The sequence below is a fragment of the Cervus elaphus genome, chromosome 19 (assembly GCF_910594005.1).
Source record: "Cervus elaphus chromosome 19, mCerEla1.1, whole genome shotgun sequence".
NCBI classification, from domain to species: Eukaryota; Metazoa; Chordata; class Mammalia; order Artiodactyla; family Cervidae; genus Cervus; species Cervus elaphus.
This window is the reverse complement of record NC_057833.1, coordinates 59239657-59264297: the sequence shown is the minus strand read 5'-3', so window position 1 is coordinate 59264297 and position 24641 is coordinate 59239657. Positions and strand designations below refer to the sequence as shown.

Genomic DNA, 24641 nt, shown 5'->3' with positions numbered 1-24641 from the left:
AAAATAAAAAGTTATTTTGAAATGCATATTTTATATACTTATGTAACTATAAAATCAATGAAGGGACCAGTATCAGCATTACAGTTGTATGGATAAATGTATGTACATAAATGAATAAATGAAAGTTTTGTGATGAATTAACATCAAATTTTTACTTGAAAGAGTAAAAATAAAATTAGGCCACACTTTAGCAACTATGTAGGACCTATGATGCCCTCTTCTATGTAAAATTTACCCTCTCTCTCACTCAACTCCTTATTTCACTTCTATTCTGATTTCTTTTTATAGCCATATACAAATATATTTTCCTATTTATTAATGTATTGAATATTTTTTCAAGCCAACTTAAATCCTTTTAGTTATGAGGTGAGTTTATTATCAATTAATCAACAAATAATTATACATCAACTTTATGGGACCAATTATAAACATAAGTTAACACTTCATAACATAAGTTAACACTTCAAGCTACATACTTAATGAATTTACATACTTTGAGCATCTGATTCCAGTGGAACAAAAGACTGAAAGTTCAAATTCAACTTTGAATTCAAATTCAAATTCAAAAAATTCAACTTGTACTCTCTTACAGTACAAGTTGCGAAAGCTAAGTTTTAACTCTGTGAACAAAGGCATTGGATAGCTATAATTCTAGACAACATTCTGAAAGACACCTATGCCTTCATTCTAAAGCTGAAATGAAATGGCTTCTTCTTGAAGAGGGAGGACCTGCTGGGACTAAGGAAAAAAGTCAATGAAATCTGAGGTTGATGCTTTTAAATCCTCTTATATTGTAAACCTTTTGAGACACCTTTAGGGGTTTGATTTTTTTCCCCCCTAAAGCTCTTTCCTTACAAATTTAGCTGCTGCCCTATTGTAACCTTTTCCTTTGTTCACTAAATCTGAGGAACAAAAACACAGAGATACTGCATCTGTGGGTGGGATAAAAAAATGAACAAAAGGATCTACTTAAATTCACAAAGTATGCAGTTTGAACTTGGCTTTGGATAGGCCTTACAGAAGGGTCTATATATTCAAATGCATAGTTAATAAGTCCTTTATTTTGCTTGGGAGGAAACTGTACACTTAAAAAGTGTTTATATAAAAACCAGCATCTTTACTTACTAATCTATTCTCCTTTTGATCTCTTCATCATCATATACTTATTTTTTAGAGGGAAAACAAAAATTTTAACTGCAGTGAGTTGAGGCACTCCTTTGGAAAATATCATCAACTGGTGATGAAGTATAGTTAGGTAAGAAATTAATTTTTTGACTTTGGGAAAACTTTTATCTGAACTTCAGTAAGTGAGAAAACAGAACCCCATAGTGTCATTTTACAAGAGCTTTTTGACTAAAATAATCACTGCTGCTGCTGCTGCTGCTGCTGCTAAGTCACTTCAGTCGTGTCCGACTCTGTGAGACCCCATAGACGGCAGTCCACCAGGCTCCCCTGTCCCTGGGATTCTCCAGGCAAGAACACTGGAGAGGGTTGCTATTTCCTTCTCCAATGTGTGAAAGTGAAAAGTGAAAGTGAAGTTGCTCAGTCCTGTCCGACTCTTAGCGACCCCATGGACTGTAGCCTACCAGGCTCCTCTGTCCATGGGATTTTCCAGGCAAGAATACTGGAAAAAATAATCACAGAGCTCCTCAATTCACAAAACTTCCTCTGCTGCTCACTGTTCTGAGACTGCTTTCGAAGCAGACATTCAGATTCATGCTCAAATGTTCTCTTTGCTTGTGTCTCCCTAGAAAAAAATAAGCTGCCTTCATTGTGACAACCAGTTTTTAAGCATAGCTGTTTGTTGGCAGGAGATGGATAAATTTTTTCTGTATGGAGAGTGTGGACTAGAGCCATGACAGATTGTTCTACCGAGGAATGAAGGCCTTCTACACGCGGAAGACCCGGATTCAATCCCTGGGTCAGGAGGATCCCCCAGAGAAGGAAATGGCAACCCACTCCAGTGGGATTCTTGCCTGGAGAATCCCATGGACAGAGGAGCCTGGTGGGCTACAGTCCATGGGGTTGCAAAGAGTTGGACACGACTGACATACAGCATACACCTTCTCAAAGTAACAAGGAAAAGCCAAGGAAAAAGGTAAATTTGTTTTGCTGGATAACTGATTAAGACAGAACGGAGGTGATTTGATATGGGTCAGTTTAAGAAAGTAGCTGAAACTACATCTCAACAGCCCACCTAGGGTGATACATTATAGAAGCAGGCACAGGATTTCCATAAGAAAAAATAAGACGTAAGTTCCTTTTTGGCTCATGCTGAGATGAAGAAGAGTCTAAATAAATGTTGTTAGAACTTAAAAACTTGGAAAGCACTGGTAAGTGAAGTGGAAGGTATAATTTGCAATTATTCTAATTAGGAGTAAGGTACTATATTTTAATCTTATTTTTATTATATTCTTGATTGTATCTTTTATATAATGTTTTATTATATTGTTTACATATTATAGGATAAAAGATATTAAGCTGTTTAAGAGTCTTCTATTGCTATAGGTAACATTTTAATTATCTTGACTTATTTCACCAATTTGATCTTATTTCCTCATTTTTCCCCAGATAAAATCTCTGCATTAATCCAAGAAGCTGTGTGTTAGTTGCTCAGTAGAGTCCAACTTTTTATGACCCTATAGACTGTATGTAACTTGCCAGGCTCTCTGTCTATGGGACTCTCCAGGCAAGAATACTGGAGTGGGTTGCCATTCCCTTCTCCAGAGGATCGTCCCAACTCAGGGACTGAACCCAGGTCTCCTGCATTTGCAAATATCTTGATGTAGTGCATTCATTCTTAATTCTCTTCTGCTGCTGAATTTGTCCCGAGTCCTAAGATTATCGTTCTTTCTCTACTCAACAAATCTTAGGTACCATTTGAGAACCCAGTTCAAAGTTCTTTCTTTTCTGTGGATTCTTCTTTGATTACTGAAGTCCATCCTGAGTTCTTTCTTTTCCTAGTTCCCACTGATGGTGAGGTAAGAAACTGAAACATTAATTTCTATTTTTTTATGGAACTATAAAACTTTCATAATAATAAGGCAATTAAGAAAGACCAAGTCTTGCCCTCATTTCTGGGCTCCTTGGTAGTGTGGCTTCTGAGCCCAAACTTCCCCTCAAATGAGGAAGGTGTCAAAGTGTGAGGTACACGACTCCAGTTGGGTTGACTGCTTGGTGTACTTTTGGAGGCTAGAAATAAAAAGGCACTCACTTGGGAGGGACAATGATGATTTTGGGCTGGGTCCACACTCAGTAGTAAAGACCACTACTACAGCAGTGCTGGGCAGTAAGATGGACCAGTCAAATTGGCAAGTTTGTTAGGTAGACAAGGAATATTGATGATGAAGACTATTATAGACTAAGAATCTGACCACTCCCTAGATTTCATGAGTCTTGTACAAGTCTAGAGAGGGGAAGGAAGCCCTAAAACTTGACTAGATTTTTTGCTAACCTTACTGAGAGGGACCTTGGTTTAATTTTCTATAGAAAAGTAAGGAAACAGTTCTTGTACCTCAATGTTGTAGGATAGATCAGAACTTTCTAATAGTCCTTAACAGTATGTCATTGATTATTCTGTCTTCAGTTTTCTTCATTTGTGCCTGCCTTCTCTCTATAAGAGGGCTTCCCGGATAGTTCAGCTGGTAAAGAATCCACCAGCAATGCAGGAGACCCTGGTTTGATTTCTGAGTCAGGAAGTTCCCCTGGAGAAGGGATCGGCTACCCACTCTAGTTTTCTTGGGCTCCCCTGGTGGCTCAGATGGTAAAAAATCCACCCGCAACAGGGGAGACCTGGGTTCGATCCCTGGCTTGGGAAGATCCCCTGGAGGAGGGTATGGCAACCCACTCCAGTATTCTTGCCTGGAGAATCCCCATGGACAGAGGAGCCTGGTGGGCTACAGTCCATGGGGTCATAAAGAGTCGGATACCACTGAGCGACTAAGCACATATTATCTCTTTAAGAAGGCTCTCAGCTTCTTGGAGGCTGGTACCTTACCTTGTTATAACTATAGCTTCATCACAGATCATCGAATCCTCACACTGCCCATCACACTTCTTTCCACTGAATAGGTCTCATCTAAGGGTTTGTTTGCTCATTTCTCCCCTGCATATCCCAGACATGCTGATGACAACTTATGGGTCCTGAGGATGCGCCTTTTCTCCGTGTCTACAAGCTCTAGGCCCAGGGGTATTTTCACCCCTGCAGTTGTGGGCAATGCTCTTCCCCCTGTCCTTTATCATAGCACCCCTTCTCAATGGGGAAGTTCAGTGTTCAGTATGAATTCAGGGTCTAAGGCAAGTGAGCTTTTTTGTGTTCACTGCATCCCCCACAATCTGTGCTCCTTCATTTGTGACTTTTGACACAGGTCATACCGTCCACACCTCTTTGGTTCCATTCCCCCCAAGAGGCAGCTCACTGGGGCCTCAAGTCATGTGAAGATGCAGAAGCTGAGCCACACTGCAACTCAAAATGAGAAGAGATGGCCAATCTGTGATGTGGTACCAAAGTGATCAGACCCAACTCTCACCACTCTTGCTTAACTTAGGGAAGCTCAACTGCTTGTTAACAGATGTTACAGAGATGATCTATCAATAAGCTTTGACAATGGGTATTTATATTTGCATAAAAAGTGTCAGGAATTGTTTAGAATATTTTCACTTGGTGGCCACTGGGTGTCCTCATTTACAAAGCAAATATGCAACATTTAGTGTGGGTCACCAGAGAGAATAAAAGACACTAGTTTTCTCTTTGGCCTTTCGCGTACTGGGTAGAAATTTATTGCTGAACTCATAACCAGGTCACATATTAGTACTGTTTAAAAACCTTCAGGTCATACTGTTAAAGTTTATAATCAAAAGTAACTTCTGCAGATTCCAGACATGAATTTACAAGGCTGGGCTCCCTTAGTAGGGGGACTGTGATCAAGCTAATAGAATGAACTCTTATTCATTTGAAAATTGGCATGGGATTTTGACTATCTGCCGAGAAAGTCAGGAGAGAGGAGTGGAGAAGGTCTTAATTTATTCTTGAAAGGAAAGAGAACACCAAATATCTCCATGGGATATTTGTTAAATTCTGTTTTTATCTCAAGTTTTCTGAAAACCAATTAAAAATAATAATGAGAAAGATAAAATATGCCCTTTGCTTGGGAAACCTGAAATAATGTGAAAAACAGTAAAATGAGCTGTGCCATATAATGGTTATCAATCATTTCATATTTAGAGACAAAGAATTAAGTTATTCCTTGGTGAACTAGTTATCCCACGTGTAAAACTTGTGCTTCACAAGGATGTTGTAGGACAAATAAAATAGAATAGGGTTCCTAAGAAGAGAAACAGTATACAAGATAGACTAAGGACATTACTAATATTCTAATTGTGGTTGAGTCACAGTTGTGTGACTTGTTCCTGATGGCAGACAGGAGTCAAGGCCAGAGCTCACACAGCAGCAAATGAACTGTTTTGGCCACAGTTGGGCAAAAGGCACTGGGTGTGACATACTGCTGGGCTATGACTTCGTGCTCCCTAAAGTGATTTTTGCATGCTTAGGATTGTCAATGCTTATATCACACACATCGCAGATGACATTATTTCCTTGTATGGCCAAAAGGATTTCTATCTCCCCACCTTGCAAGTTCTCAAACTCGAGATTCAAAACTACTACTGACTATAAGAGTACTTGCTTTCAACTAGCTGAACTTTCTCAAAAGCAAAATTAACAGTAATATTTTTTTCACTAGTGTATACCCCGGATTAAGAATTATTCTCTGGCATGTCATTTCAGTATATAAATTAGCAATATGATTCTGTGCCATAACCAATTATTTATACAGATAATATCAGGGAAACTACGAAGATCCACGAGCTAGTCACTGCCTTGCAGAGATGTTCTCTGGTCTTACTTGGCTTTGCTTAACAGTCTTTTCTGTTTTTAAAAGGACTACCCAGCCATGCCTCTAGTACAACCATCTATAACTCTTAATCAACTGTTTAAATCCACAACAGGACACAATAGGCAGGTCACTTTCACCCTGAGTTTCTACTAAAGGATCACCATGTATTCAAAGTATAAGGAGAAGTGTCTCATTTCTTCTAATATCCTTTGATTTCTGTTCTCTGTAGCATTTTCTGGCCCTTTAATTAGTAGATTCATTTCTGGAATACTGTAACCCTAACACGTATCTGCAGAGCCCTCCTGATTGTGTTCTACCCTAAGCCTTTCTCCTTTCAGTCTTCTCAGTCTGCTCCTTTAATTTCACTTTGAGCACTTTTCAAGGCTCGGCGACTGAGCACCACACAGCCCAGGTCTTATCTGATGTGCCGGCGCCTGGTGTGGTCTAAGACACACTGACGTTTTGTTCTTGAAGGACAGGACTGATGTTCTGAAACCTGGACTCCAACACAAAGGCGATCATTAGCCCACTTTGAGTGTCTCTCTTCTTTCCTCCTGCCTGGCCCCCTCCTACCATCCCCAATACTTCCTTAGTCTTATGCACTGGCAGCAGATGGCAACAATATTCTGAAGCTGAGTCTGTACGAAATTGTGCCATGGAGAACAGAGTGACTTCAAAGTTAGCTTTCTATTCAAGTGGGATGGCGGAGACTTCTGGAGGCATGAACTCATCTCTCATTCATACAATCCTCTTTGTATTCAGCCAGGAATTTGTTTTTTGACACATCTTTCTACTGTCCAGCCAGTGGAGGGAGGGTGGGCAGAGAGTTGGAGGGCCCTTTCAGCAGGAGGGCACCAGGATTCTATTCCATGCCAACTGCTTGTGTCCCTGGGCCAGCTCCATCTGCTGCAGATCACATGACGTCCTTCCCCTGAGAGAGGCTTGGGAGCATGGGTGGGGAGTGGATTTCTCGAGAACTGTATCTTTGCTAGACTGACACATGCTGTACTCTCTAGGCCAAGCTGAGACCTGGGAAAACGGTGAGACCAGGAGGAGGGTGTGGGGTTGCTGAAACCTGTGCAGGATGCAGGGAAGTGGGAGTGGGAAAACCTTTCCTTTTTGTTGTTTCAAGGTTTGCTGGAGCTTTTGCCTAATCATCTGTTTCAGCATCTTGAAAACAAGTGTCTATTTTCATGATATCTATCAAAAACAGGCACCAGATTATCCTACAAAGTCGACCTTAACCCTCCCATATTGCTACTCGAATCAAAACATGTAGCAGCCTACATCCAACAGAAAGTGGTTCTGTTTTCCCAGCATAAAAACCAGTGGGTATCTGTGATACACTTTGTTTTGTTGGTCTGCTGAAAGAAAACAATTAGGTGAAAAATCAGTAACTCTACTTTTACAAATGGGAGAAATTCTCACAAACACACTCTCACTTTTGCTCAGTTCTCCCTATCACATTCCTTCATTCATTCATTTGTTCAATAAAGATTTGCTGAGCTCCTACTATGACTAAGCACTTCTCTGTTAGGTGCTAAGAAATCAGCAGTGAACAAGATAGAATTTCTGCCCTAACAAATTCTTCCACCCAGACAAAATAAAAAATTAATAATTTAACTTCTAGAATATTATTTGAGGACTAGGAATAATTAATTTGTCTTACCTAGTATTTCTTCTGATTCTTTCTCAAGCATGTCTCTTGAAGGTCCACACTCCTTTAACCAGGAAGTTCTGTCCTGAAACTCTCTCTATTGTATATTCATTCCTTTCTTGGATACAATGTTGAGAGTTCAGATTGCAACTGGTATCTTTTTTTTTTTTTGGTAGAATTGCAACCCTGAGGATCCAGGATCATTACTTTGCAAGCTATACATGTATTTTCTCTGTAAATATTGTATCATTTAATTTGCATCTTGGGTTCTGCTGATTAGCCAACAACATGTGATTTAAGGAATACAGCATATGAGATGTACAAATCATGACTCAGTATGTTATTATTTTAAAACTCGGACTTAGGATTTATACTGACTTGCATACAATCTAGTTAAGCATTTGATCTGCGACTATTACTAAAAGCCTTATAGCTCAAGTTCCATACCCGTGTGTCTCTGGAATTCTATACTCAGCAGCAAAAGGGCTCCACAGTTGAGAGAAGCAAATGCCTGAAGTTTTATCTATCCATTACCTCAAACTACATAGGCACCCCAGGACAGGAAAGGCTCACTGGGTACAAAGAACCAACAGGTCTCACTGAATTTCTTAAGACTATGCTTTTTCCCAACTGCTGAAAACTGCTTCAGAATGGAGGAAGGTAAGTGAGCTGAGTGATTAAGAGCAATCCTCCTTGGCACTAAAACACATTTACACTTCAAACTTTACCTCTATTTTGATTTATTTCAAAATACTCTGAAGCCATTAGGCAGACCGTCTTTCAGAAAGATACTAGATGCATTTCTTCAGTTGTAAGAGTGTCATCTTAGAAGGGGCCCTCTCCTCTGTCTGACGTGGCAGCATGGCAGTGTGCCCACTCTCAGGACCTGATGCTTTGGCCTCGTCGGGTAATAGGGCTGGGAGACAGACCGTGAAAAGGTGCCTAAGCACAGTAGGGACAGCCACGACTTCCACAGTGCACTCTGAGGACAGACAACACACGCATCCACTCTCCATAATGTGAAAATCTCTCACAGATTAGAACATACTTGAGGACAAGAAAGAACATAGTAGCTTAATACTACACTATAATGTAAATAATAGGCTAAACCTTTCCAAGCCCGTGAAAGTAGATTCAGAAACTTTTTTTTTAAACTTCTCTGAGCCAGTTTCCTTATTTGTAAAATGGAGTGTTTCGTAAAGAATGATATCATGTATTTGACACAAAGTAGATGCCTAGTCATATTAGTTCTCTTCCAATATTTAAAAAACACAAGAAAAACAGGGGAATAAAAGCAGGAAAAAAGATGATGGAAAGGATCAGGCCTGAATCTCAGAAGGGACAAGGACAGGGGCATGGCCTTTTCCTGAAGTGAAGAGTAGACCCTCCTACAGACCCACAGCTTCTGTCTCAGTCACTCTCAGCAGGAGGAAGGGATGGAAAACTTGCTACAGGCTTCACTTATGTTGCATCACTTTTAGTCCATATTTATTTAATAATTTAAAACCCTTACACTATAAGCAAATGCTCAGATTCACTGAGCACTGTCTGGTCTGTTCTGGAGCTTCCATATAGCACTCCCTCTAACCCTTATACTAATGCTGCAAGATAGACATTATTGTCATTCTCATCATGCACTCGAGGACATGGAAACATAGGGAGGTTAAGCAAAGACAAGTAAACTTCATGCATATGCTGAAGTTCACAAGTAAAAGGGCAAACCAGCCAGGCCTTGGGGTGAGAGCAACACTTGGTCAAACCCTTAGTCCATCATCAACATGTTCAGGAAATAGCTTTTGAAGTCTGTCAGCACGCTTGCGGGCTCCCTGAGAACCCACATCAGACTTTCTCCTTTGAATCTTAGTTTCCTTTTAGGGGGCAGGTTTGAGGACACAGGTTCTGACTGGGGTTCATCCTGGGGAAGTGCCTCTTGCCTTCTTTTAGTTCCCTGACACCAGTCTACGGAAAGTTACACACTGGTGTCCACATTGGCATGCGTCTGTGTGCCTATCTTCTTAGGGAGTTCATAGACCCTGAGAGGCAGGCGCAGTCATGGTGCTGGTGAAATACCCGAGGCCTCCAGGTCAGGAATTCCTCCTCTGGAGGGAAATGCTGCGTGCGTGCTAAGTCACTTCAGTCGTGTCCGACTCTGTGTGACCTCCTGGACCTCAACCTGCCAGGCTCCTCTGTCCATGGGATTCTCCAGGCAAGAATACTGGAGTAGGTTGCCATGCCCTCCTCCAGGGGATCTTCCCGATCCAGGGACCCAACCTGCATCTCCTGCATTGCACCAGATTCTTTACCATCTGAGCCACCAGGGAAGCCTGGAGAGAAAGGTTACCCTCTGCTTAAAGTGAAAGTGAAAGTCGCTCAGTCATGTCCAACTCTTTGCTACCCCATGGACTATACAGTCCATGGAATTCTCCAGGCCAGAATACTGGGGTGGGTAGCCTTTCCCTTCTCCAGGGGATCTTCCCAACCCAGGGATCGAACCGATGTCTCCCACATTGCAGGCGGATTCTTTACCAACTGAGCTATCAGGGAAGCCCTACCCTCTGCTTAAAGCCTCAGCCCATTGTCACTACTGGAGGACACCAAAGCTGCTGAGGAGTGCTGCTCAGCCTGTCAGCCCAGGTGTATGAGGCTGCTTCAATTACCCCTCTGGAACCTGAAGTCAGGAATAAAATCGAATAGGCTAGACTTAGGGATTTTTTTTTCCTTCAAATTAGGAAAAAAAAAAAAAAACACCCAAAACCCAGGCCTAAGTGGAAAAACCTATGATATTTTCCTGGGAAAAAAAACAGATAGACTTCCTCTTCCATGGGGTTAAGTTCTCAAGAGTTGAAGTTCAGAATTTGCAAGTGCATTTTCCATAAGATGTGGGATTACACCCTGTAGCTCAAATTTATATACACTTTCCTTTCATTATCTCCTTTATATCCAAGTACCAGTTGAGATATGAGGCAAAGAGACAATAAGTGATTATACAGGAAAGGAAATGATTATGGCAGAAAACTGAATGGCAAAGTTAATTTAGTCACCACTTCTTGAAATTCTTTTTGTGGTATTCTACGTGCCACACCAAGCTTTCTTAAAAATTATGTCTGCCCTCATCTAAGGCTGCGTGAGATTTTGGTGTAAAATTGATAACATGAACCTAGCTAAAACCACTGAGGATAAATGAGTCAGGGAGAATTCTTTTCTGGAGTTGGAGAGGAAAGGAAAACCTCCTCAAGGTCCATTTTGACGTCAACTATGAATTCATTGTTCCCTGTGAAATTATAAAAGCTCGAACTCAAAATTCCTCCATGTGGCTGTTTGTATAATTTCTAGTAGCGATAAAATAATTTTCTTACTTAGTTTTACAGTAATTTAATATCAGAGCAAAATAACATTTCATTTAGTTGTTTCCAGATCACCACCCTAAAGTAGGAGGAATTGCAGATACTTTGTGTCCAAAGTGGCCTTAGGGAAGTCTTTAACCATCAAAGAGAACAATACAGACTAAGTAAACAAGTTAAACATGGCCCACAAATAACGAACTTGACGATGTCTGTGACAATGAGAGAGTACATTGAGAACAACACATAGGCTTGTTGTTAGTAACTACTTCAATTGGTTCTACATGAAAGACAGTCACAGAATGTGGCATTTTTAAAATGGGTTATGCTTTGAAATAACTTGTTTTAAAATTTTTTAGAAAATGGAAAGGCTCAAAGTATATAATACCTGTCCTCTACCTAATGCTCAGAGATTACTGAGGGTTAGTGAATATTTGTGAAGTCATCCAAAGAAGATGTAACAATTTTTGCAAAACATTATTTCTTATTAGCTACAGGGAAGAGAAAGAATTAGAAAAAGAATTAATGTAATAAAATTACTGATTCTTTGGGCTTGGGTAGTGATTTCAAATTTCCTTTACATATATTTATCATCCCAATTGCCCTATAAAATGAGAGATCTAATTCTCTCACCTTGCCTATTTAATTGCAGAGTCTCCCTTAACACTGGGTTTTATTTTTCAGTCTATAAATGGGCTTGGGGCTGCTGTATCATAAAAATATTCATACCCTGCTTATGCATTACCTGTTCATTATTTCTTTTTAAAGTATTAAGCTTTTAAAAAAAAACTGATTCATAATTGTTGCTTTCCTATTCAATTCTCTTTGCTCCTGAACTCTTTTGTATGGTGTTTTTGTGGCACATCTGACTCTTTTCTCTTGGCAGCCTCCAGGGAGCTACCCATCCTCCTTGTCTGAGCACCCAACACCGCAGACCCTTCCTCTACCTGGTGGTCCCTCTCAATTGTCCTGCTTTTCAAATTTCCTTTACATATATTTATGCATATATGCTGTCTTAGACCATCTTTTCTTTCCTTCCTTTGAGGGTTAACCATTTTCTTTTTCTTTCTTATCATGCAATGTATAAATATTTCTTAAGGTTCTATTTTCTTTTTTTTTTTCCTCTCAACTAAATCTTTTTCGAATTTACTTCACATTCATGACTTAATGTATAGCCCTTTTGGTCAAAGCATTTGCTATTCCTAATTTCAAATCCCTCCTGTTCTACTCCAGAATTCTATTTAGAGCTTGATGTTAGCTGTCTCCACAGGGTCTACCCCTGTTATCACATACTCAGTGAAAGTGAAAGTGTTAGTTGCTCATTCGTGTCTGACTCTGTGTGACCCCATAGACTGTAGTCCGCCAGATTCCTCTGTCCATGGGATTCTCCAAGCAAGAATACTGAGTGGGTAGCTATTCCCTTCTACAGGGAATCTTCCTGACTGAGGGATAGAATCGGGGTCTCCTGCATTGCAGGCAGATTCTTCACCATCTGAGCCACCAGGGACATCTCATACTCAGCATTGTATAAAATTGACTTGTATTCTGTCCTCTAGTTCTTTTTCATCTTCTCTCTTTGACTTCTTGGAACTGTCTTTGATGATTTCTTTTCTCTTATCTAATACTCTGTTAGCTCCTGGAGCTGCCCACCCACATCCATAAAGTCTGTTGAGTCTAGATCCTCCTTATGCCCCTTTCACCAGCCCCCTCAGGTAACCAACAATCTGAACTACTGACAAAGCTTCCTGGATTTTGTCTTCTCTCTACTCACCTTTTTCCATGTACAAGCATGTTCCACATCCCCGCTGCTAGATTAGATCTTCCCAAAGCAAAGTCCAGATCATGGCAACCCCCACCTAAAACCCCGCCACAGACTGCCTTTGCCCCAGAATGCAAACATCTTATACCTTTTCCTAATGCCTCACCACCAATAAAATTCTGTCCATCCTTCAAGGGAGCTCAAATGGAACCTTTCCTGATAAATTAAACTGGATGTTAATGTTAACTGGATTATAATATATTTTGTGAACTTTCTAACTTCTAAGATAATGGTGATTTGATGGTATGGACTAAGAATTCTTGGTGACAGAGTCTGTTTGTCCCCACCTTTCTGACCCTGCAGAACTCACTGTAGTGCCAGACACCTAAGATGTACTCTACACGTGGTTGCCAAGCCAGTGAATTGAGTGAATTAATGCTCTGGTGCATCCGAGTACACAGGGATGTAGCTTTAACCACCCTGCAGGGTGGTTGGTGTGAATATGTCTAAACTTTTCCATGAGACTTTAAGTCTCTGAGTAAAGGGCTCCAGTTTATATTAAAAAAAAAAAACTATATCAAAGAGTAAGATTATATCTTTGGCTCTTCTACTCACTATATTGAGAACCTTTTGGTATGACCCTTGTTGTCTTTGGGCCTCAGTTTCCCCATGTGTATAATAATAGGTTTAGACCAGCTTAACTTTACTCTCTTTCAATGCTGATAAAAAGTTCTAACTGCAATACGTTCCTTAGAGAGAACAAAAGATGTAGGAGCAGAAGAAAAGCAAAAAAAAGAAAGCAGCTGTGCTTATTCAGCCCATGTGGTAATGAGAGGTTTTACTATGGTACCTGGTATGAATTTGATTGGTGGAAGGATCTGACTTGAAATTACCTTAAAGCAAGGAATTCCTAGACTCCTCATGCATGCTCTCAGTTGATCACATGATCTGTCTCTGAAGACAGTACTACATTTTTTTAAGTCAGAATGTGAGAAGCCCTGACAGATATGAAGGAACACTAATTTTATATAATGAAATTTGCCCACGAGTAGAGGAAGCACATATGAAACTGTCACCAACGGCTGCAGATAAAAATTAAAGATGTGCTCCAGCAAGATAAGAGATGGCAAAATGAAGAATGGAACCCTGAGGATCAGCAGTCAGCCTTGACAATTACACATGGACAATCACAAGCACATTCATGTAGTATCTGGCAGAGTGAAAGGCATGGTGTGACTCAGAGCAATGGGCCACAGGACCAGATTTGCCAAGGGACTGATTGCTAGAGTCTGGAGGGAACACGAGTCAGTGACTGAGTTCCAGCATGGCACTTCTAGGTGACTCTGTGACTCCTGGAATGAACCTCTTAATATGGAAAGTTATTTTGAACCATTTCATCAATAAATTATCTCTAGATGTTGCCTAATATTTGCCCACATCTACTGATCTCATGCAAAGAAAGACACTTTTACCCATTAGAAAATAAGTGGTGTCTTGCTTTCTTATTTATCTGGAAAGCAAATGTCTCCAAAGGAACATCCAGTTCAGCCCAGCTGACTTTTAATGACAGGCGATGTGACTCAAATACAGACTGTCCTGTGAGTTTATATTAAAATGAGGCAAACTGTAAGAAAGTTTGAGTCTGGTAACTGAACTTCTCTGTTTGCTGAGAACACCAGGCTCTTTCTGTGCCTCTGTGGTTTTGCTTCTGTCCCTTCTGGCTGTAAGGCCATTCACTCTCTCCGCTGCTTTACATATACCTAATCCTTCCTGATCCAGGTCTAATGTCATCTTTCTTGAGAAGCCCTTCCCACTGCTTCAGGAGCCTGGGAGCCTTTTGTGCATCGTCAGACACTTCCATATTGTAATCGTCTGTACCCTTTACAGGTTTAAAAGTTGGTGAAAGTGTGTGGGAACACCACAAGTTCCTAAAATTTGGGGACAGTACTTTGTTTGTCTCTTCAGCCCTGGTCCCTAGCTGAGGTCTTGGCGCAGACGCAGGGGTCTGACAGCATTTAATGTGTGACTAAATGGAAGAAGGCAGGAGTGAATGAGGTAAGACTGACTTCCAGAAGTTACATTAGCATTGTAGGGAAAGGATAATTTTTATTAAAAAGAGGGACAATTTTATAAAAAATAGATTATGACATGAAACTCCAAGATATATGATTTTAAAAAATAAATGTGTCCCCAGATATACTATGTGGAAACTCTAGGAAATTAGAGTAAATAAGAAAATTAACTGGCCTTCTAATGTATAAGTGTGGGATTAAGAACTGAAACCTCTAAATAAGAGGGTATCATAGGTAATAAAAATAATTCCAAAGAAATTATGTGTCAATTAACTCAGAGAAGGAAAGAAGGGAAAGACTATCTTTAAAGAAATGAACCCACACATATTAAGTAAAAGGTTTACTTTGTTAATGAAATAGCAGGAAAAACAAGTTTAAACTGTTAGTGATGAAAAGGTAAATATATAATTCTTTATAGGAAGTAGAATAAAGAGAAATGTGAGACACTCTGGGGACAATGAGAGCATTTAGTTGCATCAAAGATGCTCTATTTACTGTTTAACTGATATGGAATCTTATTAGAAAATTAATAGAAAGCCATAAGATAATAACGATCTGTAGTGACTTATTTCATCCCATTTTGGCTCTATTTCTTCTGCAAATTAGTGTGACCCCAAAATGTTTTCAGGATTGTCCAACTTGTCCTAAATTCCATAAATAAACTCTTTCAGAGGATGCTGTTTTTTGCCATGTCTCTATTACAGTTCTTCACAGATGGACCATTTTTGTCCTTCCAAAGTCTAAGAATAACTCTTTCAGTTATCAAGACATACCAAAATCCAGTTCAGCTGCTCCTGTGGGATTCCAGTTAGTTTAGACACATCTGCTGAGATACACGCATTTGAATCCAAATGAAGCTTTTGTTTGATGATACATTTTGAACATTTATGAAGGTTTTTTGGGGGCCAAAATGTTTTTCATTTTTTGGCACTCCAAACAGAGATCTTCAGTTATAAACACTGCCTTCTGAGCACCTCCAGCAGAAATCCAATCTTTTCATATGAACAGGTGCCTCAGGAAGTTTTTGGAATGTTTTACACTGAATCAGCTTTCTGATTGGAAACTTTCTGAACACGCAGTCAAATTTGCCAAAGAGACCTTCAAACTTGCATGAGTGGTTTTCACTCATCCAGACATACATTCACACATACAGATAGCCCAAGTGAAAGCAAGTCAGAGCTCTGTAAACCTGAACTCTTTCTCTTAAAGGTTAAACACAACACACAATCAAACTAAACAAAAGGAATAAATACATGACAGGAGAGATAATGAATAAATAGCAAGAACCTCTGTTCAACTTCTCCATAAGCATGTTCCCCTTAAATTTAGATGTTAAATTTAGAGTTTAGATGACACATCCCTTCAGTAAAAATCCACCCCAGTTTCAAATAATGCTCCAAGCATTTGTGTTCTTAAACACTGTGGCTGGGGGGATGGTTACTAGTTCTTTTCACTAACAAACTTGTTCAAACAGTTCTTTTTGAAACACTTCCTTCTCTAACACAAATAGGTCAACCAGATTCAAATCTGAAGGAATGAAAAACTACTCTCTAAATCAAGGGTTCTTTGGAAAAACTTCTATTTTACCTGAGTCCCTACAACTTTTCTTTTCCAGTTTGAATATAAACTGAAAAGCCATTACAGAGTAAGACAACTTTTGAAGCCTTACGCCTGAACAGTTATTACAGAGTAAAATCACTTCCCCATTGGGCATGCCCGGAATTCAGGGGAAATCTGCTTTCAAGTTTGTCTGATGGCCCTGGACCAGATGCTCCAAGGTGGCCAGAAACCTTTGTCTACACCCACTTAGCAGATTTCTGGCTCTTTATCAGGAACTAAGAGGTTTATTTGCAGAAATGAATCATTTCCTTCAAAATATCCTTTACCCTATTTACATGCTTGCATATTCCTTCCATTTTGTTTTCCCCCTACAGCTTTACTAAGGGAATTAATTATCTAGAAGAACAGGAACATACAGTAAGTACATCTGAGATACAGGATGAGACACAGTATGTCATCTATTAGGCCTGGCTAAGACCAGCAGCTGATGCTAAATGGGAAGGAACATGCACCAAATGTTTTTTAATCACAAAGTTAGTAATTAATTGCTCTTTAAAATACATTTTATGCTTCTTTCTGTCTGTGTACATGAAATGCACATTTATTACATGCCAAAAATTACAACATTATGGTTTAAATGTGACTGGCACGGAAGTCCGGAAATCAGAGTTAACGTTCCCACAGCAACTTTAATTCTGTCCGTGTGCACATGTAGAGCTCTAATCGTCTTCCGTTCCAGGATAATACATATAGATGGTTTGGGAAGGGAAGCTCAAGACCCATATCCTCAACTGTAGTTACCGGAAAAAAACAAAGGATAAAAGCTGTGCTCCTTTCCACGTACGTGGATAAAAAACAATGTCCTCGCGCCTGGTGTTGTGTAATCCGGGAATGAAAAAATCCGCTGTGATGTCGGCACTCAAGGGGACAGTTTCTGTTGCTGTGGGAACCTGAACTTTGCATTTCCTGACTTTGGGGTAATTAAAATGTCAGCCTTAATGTGGCATTAATGGAGTTTGCCATAAAGAAATCCTCTTTGTTTTGTTCTCATAAAAAATTGCTTAAAAGTTCATAATGAACCAAGTGTACTAAACTCTTCGGTCTGGGGGGACTGACGCAAAGGTTTGGGAGGGGGAAGGCCAAGTGAGGTGGAACGCCTGAGAGCAAAGAAAGAGACCACCCTGCTCCTCCCTCGAAAATGCTCAGCCCCTTAAGATTCATGCTACCTACAGAGCTAAAGTTAAACCCGCCCACACAACAGTTTGGTAATGTGTAAAGGTTAAATTAAAAATAAATAAAAACTGTTAATGCATAAGTGCATCTTGGCAAGGACACAAAAAATGAGATAATTTGATGAGGCCAGTGCAAGACACGAGAAGGTAAGTAACCACAGATGTCAGCTTCCAACAAAACAGACATCAAACTAGGTCCTTCCAAAGTAGGGAGGCAGCCAAAGGGGGTTGGGGAAATCGCTCCTCCCTTCGACCGGAGCCTTATCTGGAGGAAGACAAAATGGAAGTGTCTGTCACATGTACATGACTGAGATGTGCTAGGCTTGACAGTTGTCAAGAAAGGTTTTCCTGGGAAGAGCTCCAACCGCTCTCCTGCGGTAGGAGAGTAGGAGTAGGTCTAGTCCTACTTCTCGGTTTAAATGGAGAGGCTGGCTCCACCCATCCTCAGCCTACGCCTTGGAAACTGTTCTGTCAGACGCCTAGGGGTTCGATGCCCTTTGCATTCGGAAGCTCATTTTAATGGCTCCCATTACCATCATCTGCATTTGTTTACCACGAGATTGTCAGAAGTGGTGAGGAGGTGACACGCTAAGGGGTGGTGGGGGAATATTTCTAGAAGGTGATCATAGTGGGCGCACTGGAAAGGAGCACGTGTTTCAGTAGTGATATTAACCTCATCATTTCACCAAGGAAAGCATTTCTCAGCCATATTCCCTCTTGCTTTGACTTTTACTGGAATCTTTGCTGGATTTGAAGTGGCTCAGGAGGTTAAATAGCCATCTGAGAATTTCAGAGGTCACACTTGTCCTTTTTCTCCAAAATATGGGCTGTGTCCTTTAGAGGTAACAGCACCATGGGTTGCCCACCCTGACCAGTTCATAGGCAGAACTGACTTTGCATTCATGGGGATGCTTATTCACCGTGTTCTATAACCCCATCACCAATATGAGTAGTTGCACATTTTCAAGAAACCTGTTTCGAGCCAGGAATACGATCTCCAGACTCAGAACAGAGAATTCAGGTTGCTCACAGTGACAGCAAATCCACAAACATCCCCCTCTCTCCTCCCCCTAATTATCAAGCATTCATCTATATGGGTGTCAATTTTCTTAGTTTTCCCATCTGTAAATTGGGAAGAATTATAATGACTGACAGAAAATGGTCATTAAGCCATGCCTAAGAATAATTTAGCTAAACACATGACAAATAAAAAGGTGCTATAAAAATTCAGGCACTTGTGAACACTTAGAACACCACATACTGGTGGAATGTTTCTGAAGTTAAAGATACTAACAAGTCAAGGGCACTATTTTTAAATGCCCCAAATCTGTTAGTTCTAAATAGAAACTGAATATTTTACCTTAAAGAAATTAGGCTTTTAAATTAATCTATGGTAAGAATGACATTTGAAAGTAAAAAAAAAAAATTCTCTTGAATGCAAGAAGAGCATCCAAAAATTTTAACAGCTTAAAATAAATCTCTTTCCTGTCTTCTCTCAAGCAATCTCCAAATGGACAGATTTCTGTGAATCTTTCCTCAAAACAATTTTCTTCTAAGTGTAGGCTCAAATCAGGACAAACTACAATCCAAATATATTTGGAGAAAAGTATAATCAATTTAAACAACAGGTTGGAGCAGAAAAGATCTACACATCTTAATGGCGAAATCAGAATGACTTTCTGAACAGCTGGAGATTCGCTTTCTCCTCCCTATTTGTTCCCCTTCCAATGGCATTCAGACCTAACTGAGCTCAGATCCACTAGCTTCCTCAGGGTCACCAAGGGGCTGCTCCTTGTACATATTTCATGTTAATGTCACAGGCTGGCCAAAGGATGCTTATGGTAAAGTATAATCAACAGCCCAGTGCTGTTTCTTTCTATTCGGCAAAGCATTCATTTGGCTGTAACGGGATTTCTGGGCTAAGGCCATTCTATGTAATCTTCCCCATAAGCTGTGGCAGAAAGCCAGACGTTGGAGGTCTGCATGCAGGAGCTCCAGGCCCTTCTCCACAGGAACAGGCTACCTTCCTGGTAGGTAGGGACAGTGCGCACATGTCTATGGGCACCGTGCCATGCTATTTTCCAATTCTTCCTGTAATTACTATTAGGCTGGAGACTGCCAGGCAAGAAGGCCAAGAATGTTACTATTTTGACGGTCCACAGAACACAGTCCCCACTTCTGACCCCCAAGTTTCTCTATGGAATCAGCACCTTGGTACAATGCACACGGGTTGCAGACACTTGGCTCTTGTTATTTCTTGTTTCGTTTTCTTGCGACAGCTGAAGTATGGTCTCAGCTCAGTCATAAGCAGAAAAAGGTGAGGTCCCTTATCTAGAGGCTATTATGATGAAGAACATACAGAATGGAATGTCCCAGCCTCATTCACCTCTCGCCCTTTCTGCAAAGTTTTATGTTTGCTTTGTCAGAAAAATAACAATAGGAGATTTAAAATCTCATTTCCTAATTAATAATTTTTGCTTTGTGGACAGGATAAATGGAGTTCTTTTCTGAAAAGAAAACTTTCTTGGTCTTAGCTTAATCCAAAGAAGAAGACTCCAACTTTCTGCCTGACATCCATTGTGGAGGTCAGTTCTGAATAGCTGTTGGAATAAAAGAATATTCTCTCCCAATGGACTCCAAGTTATCCTATTCCCTTCTATCGTCAACACACATGTTGCTTTCTCTCTGAAGTACTGAGTTATGTTTCAGAAAGAGAAAATATCTTCTAAACGTGATTTATCAACTTTCTTAAAAGAGAATTTGAAGAAGTGATTCTCAGATTAGTGGGAAGACAGTGAAAATAAACAGCAATGGAGTGATTTCAATAGCGACAATCTCATTAAGCTGCCCATTTCCAAATTTAGCCCGTAGGCAGTTTTTTTAATTAAAAAATATTTTTAACCTGAATTCTTATTGGCTACGTGAAGTCTGGGTGGCTTCTGAATTCTTGGAAGCCATTCTCTTTTCTTCTATAAATTTATGCTGTCCTTTAACCACTTCAAAATAAATTAAAAACTGGAAAGAGAAATTCAGCCAAGCTACAATAACTAATGCAAAGCTGACTTGTGTTATGTAATTTCAAAATGGAAGTTTCCTTTTGAGGTCCATATTTGGTCATTGAATTTCGTCATGGTGGAAATACCATTATTCAGATCACGGGGACAAAAGAATAATTAGAAAATAGCAACACAGCTTCTGTTTTTGAGTTAATGTTATGAAAGAGAATGTGGTTCATGTAATTAATCTGCCTTTTGAGGCCAAATGACTGGTCACCTGGTTTTAAAACACACTCTAGCTTTGAAAATATAGATGCTGGCTGACTCAAAATGGTGGTAAGTTACTTTTGGCTACTTTGGAAGACCGAATGGAAACAGCTTGCTCTGAATGCAGAAAAGCCCGAACCCGGGGGGAGAAGCCTGCTCCAAGTACCGTGAAGACACCATCACCTCAGTGGTGTAAGTGGTGTACTCACAGTCAGATGACCCGGTATGAGCGTGCGAGTTTGTCAGTGAATGTGTTGAGTGGATGAGGGCTGAGCCTGGAGACAAAACAGCTTCAAAGTTCAGGCAGGGAAGGCCCGGCTTGGCGCTGGATCCACCCGGCTGAGTAATCTCATTCTCCTCAGATGCCTTCTGGTTTTCAGCTGTCTTGGGTTTCTTCCTGAAAATAAACAAAGGGCCCTTTGAAGGAACTGACTGCATATTTGGGAAAAGGCATTTTTAGAATCTGTTAAAGATAACTTGATTTTTTTTTTTTTCCTGAGGGGGGATGGGAAGGAGTCCAGTATGTCCCTTGTTTTAAAACAAGCTGATTCTTGTTTTTTGTTTTTTTTTTTTTTCCCCTCCAGTAATGGCCTAACTGGGAACACATGAAAGCATATGGGCCAAGCAAACAGCACCACATTTGGACTCTGTTGGCTGCATAAAAAGACCCTGTCCCAGAACTTTAGACAGCTTGAGCTACGTATGGCTGACATTATCCAAGAAAGCATCCTTTCTTCCCCCCGTAAGAGTTTTAACATGGTCTGGAAAAATACTAGTGGAGGCTTTACCGTTCTAGCATTTGTCAGGAAGCTTAGAGACAGGACCCGTGGAGTAATGGGAGGAGCACTGGGCTGGGAGTCAGGAGACTTGAGCTATGGTACTAGCTGTGCCTCTAACTTGCTGTGTGGCACTTGGGCACCTCACTTCACCTCTCTGGGCTTCAGTTTCCTCATCTGTAAAATAAAGGGCTTGGATTAGAAGGCCTTAAAGGTTCCTTCTGGTTTTCAGTTTCTATTCATGGAACACATTACGGAACAGTCAACTTTCTTGCTGTTATTAGATTTTGTTTTAGATCAACACATAATTTCAAATCACAATCTAAACTTGCAGGCTGTACCAATGAGAGGGGTAGTGATGAAAAACTTTGTTAGAGCAGCAAATGAAAAGTGAGAAGAGCTTAGACTCCAGCAGGTAAAGAAGGAAGATGTCACATAGAGATCCTCTATTCCAACTCTTTACTCATCTGAAGTTTAAGATTCCCTTTTAGAAAAATAATTTACTGCATGATCCTGGAGTGCAGGACTGTGACTGTGTGTTTGGGAAGAGAAGGGTGAAGGGAAGTAGAAAGTAATTGTGATTTGGGACCAGGAGTAGGAAGAGGCAGAGCTCAACTGTCAGTCAGCCCCTCTCCCTCGGACCACGCAGCTGATATAAATGAATACATACTTAGCTTACGCTGCACGCACCCTTGGCCCTAGTCAAATCAAATTATTTGTCATACTCTGAACACCGCCCCACCCACCCCCGCCAGTTTCCTTGGCTCTAAGCTTTTTCTATCATCATAGTATAGTGAACAGAAAAAGTACTTTTAAAAAATATTTTCTGGTAGAAGATTATGTGTGGTACAGAATTTGTTGTAAGTGGGTCTGTTCCCATGTTTCCCTTGTTTCTCTAAGCATGGCAATGGACTTGTTATACAGAATATTTTGTATTGAAATTTGTTGTACTGGGTAGTTAAATCTGCCCTCGCAGAATATGGTGTTATGAATTAGCATGCTGTGTTTCTGGTCCAACAGGTTGTGAAATCAAATCTGCTTTTCCAGAGGGCAGGAGGCAGAGATGGCATGGTGAAGATGAAAATAGAGGGAGAGCGTTTAGACATATTTTTAGGATGGAGGAAGCCAACACAAAAGCAACAAACGGCAATCCTTTACCAACTCTTTATTAAATGGTGACAAAGGAATGAACCTCCAAATCTTGATTGTCTATGTGGGCCTCTAGGAACTGGTTTCTGGTTTTCAGTGTAAGGAAGTACCCGAGATTAGAGTTCCCAAAACCCAACTGCTTTTTCTTCATGAAAATCAACGCTTCCTCTACAGTCCCTGTTTCTCTCACCACTGTCTGTCACCAGGTTTGTCACCATGTTGGACACCTCAGGGTCACACATCTTCTTCTGCCTTGAAGCCATTTTGTCAAGTCCTGACAATTGTGCATCCTTCATATTTTGCATACCTATGTTTCCTTTCTGTTTGCATTGCTATCACCTTAACACTTTTTATTTAGACTGTTGTTTACTTCCTGACTCCCATCCTCCTTGATTTCTCCACTGCCACAGCTTTGCCTTCACTAATCTGAATGACCATGTCAGGCTGGCACTCCAGGTGAATTCCATGTATATGAGACTGCAAACTCTCTAAGGGTAAAAAACATCATAGTTATTTTTTAATTCCCTGCGTTCACCCATTTGTTCCTTCTTCCTTCCCTCCACCTATTCATTTATTCATGTATTCGTTCCACAAATACTTACTATGTGCCTGCAATGTGCCAGCATGGGCTTGGAAATAAAACAAGCCTGGTTTCTGCCCCCCTCCCAGATTTGCTGTCTAGTGTATACCGTGAAGCAGAGTAGCTTAGACAAAGCTGTCATTCAATATAGGTTTGTTGATGGAATGAAATTGAGTTGAAATTAAAGTATATTTTGAGAATAGTTATAGTCTGAATCCCAATTAAGTTTCCTACTCTTTATGCAGCAGGGAAATCTACCTTGACAGGCTGTTTTCCTTGGAATCCAGAAGTACATTTGATAAGAGTAGGACTGTTTTGCCCACTAAAGCTAGGCTTGTCCTCATGGGTCATTTAAATATCGAGATGAAACACTAATGACAGACATCACTTAACATAAAAAATTTATTTCTGATGTTCATAAATAAGGTCTAGGCTAGTTTCAGATGTACTAATTTCCTTGGTTTCTTTCAGGAAATTGAAGAAACCGTCTTTGAAATGTGAGTGTATGGCCAGCCCACCAACATTACTCTTTCATTTTAACTTTGCAGAAGTTGTATTGTTCTTTCTATTGATGGCATCGCTTCCTTCTCTCGATTTGATCCTGCCTCCCACCTGACATCTTGAATCATACCCTCCTGTCTGTCTTCTCAAGGATCACCTCTGGGGAACATTCATAGCACAGAGACACTGAAACCATCTCTACAAATAGAGAATATTGAAAACTCAACCTTTTGGCTCTTCATTCCTTCATTTGCCTAAAATCCCTTTACTTGTTCTTAGACCACTGGGCTATTTCCCAACTGCACATAACAGAGACATTCACTGACCTTAGAAACAATGCATTTTCCATCTCACTCTCTCTAATAGTGGATTCCTTTGTCCAGAGCTAAGAAACTCTAAAACATAGCAACCATCTACATTTAGACATGCACCCTAGTTTTGCAGCTCATATTTTATTGAGGGGGAAAAAGGAAGTCTTGTAGTAATTAATTGAAAATACCTTCTTTGGTATAAAAGAAGAACATGGACATGGCGTATTCGAGGGCAAGTCTCACCAAGCCTCAGAAGCTGTGTACTAGTCCCTGGAGCCTTTAGAGGGCAGCAGCGCACCAGCTGACTCCAGGCAGCGTCTCAGGCAAACTCCCCACCAGACCAGAACCTTCCTCCTGGTCACCATGCCAAAGGTTGGTTTGCCAAGCTCTCTGGCCGCTTAGCTTCCTTCTTTCTTTTCTGTTTCTCTCTCTCTCCCTCTCTCTCTCGCCTCCCTCTTCCCACACTCTCTCTCCCTCCCTCCTCAATGTTAAAATTATACACTCTGATGAAGTCGCCCCTCAACCGGAAAATGAAAGCTCCAATGA

General features: G+C 40.4%; 1 protein-coding gene across 43 annotated transcripts in view; it reads right to left on the bottom strand.

Annotated features, from left to right (window-relative positions):
* The window catches only part of ZBTB20 (zinc finger and BTB domain containing 20), an 848937-nt gene that overhangs the window by 28302 nt on the left and 795994 nt on the right, over positions 1-24641 (bottom strand). For 40 of the 43 annotated variants that reach the window (XM_043874099.1, XM_043874083.1, XM_043874098.1 and 37 more), the window contains 2 exons: positions 21567-21731; positions 20988-21175 (listed from right to left, as the gene is read on the bottom strand). In XM_043874099.1, the coding sequence (XP_043730034.1) occupies positions 20988-21175; positions 21567-21577 (199 nt within the window). In that variant the 5' untranslated portion in view covers positions 21578-21731. The remainder of the gene's footprint in view (positions 1-20987; positions 21176-21566; positions 21732-24641) is intronic. The other 3 variants (XM_043874124.1, XM_043874125.1, XM_043874127.1) reach the window with 1 other exon arrangement.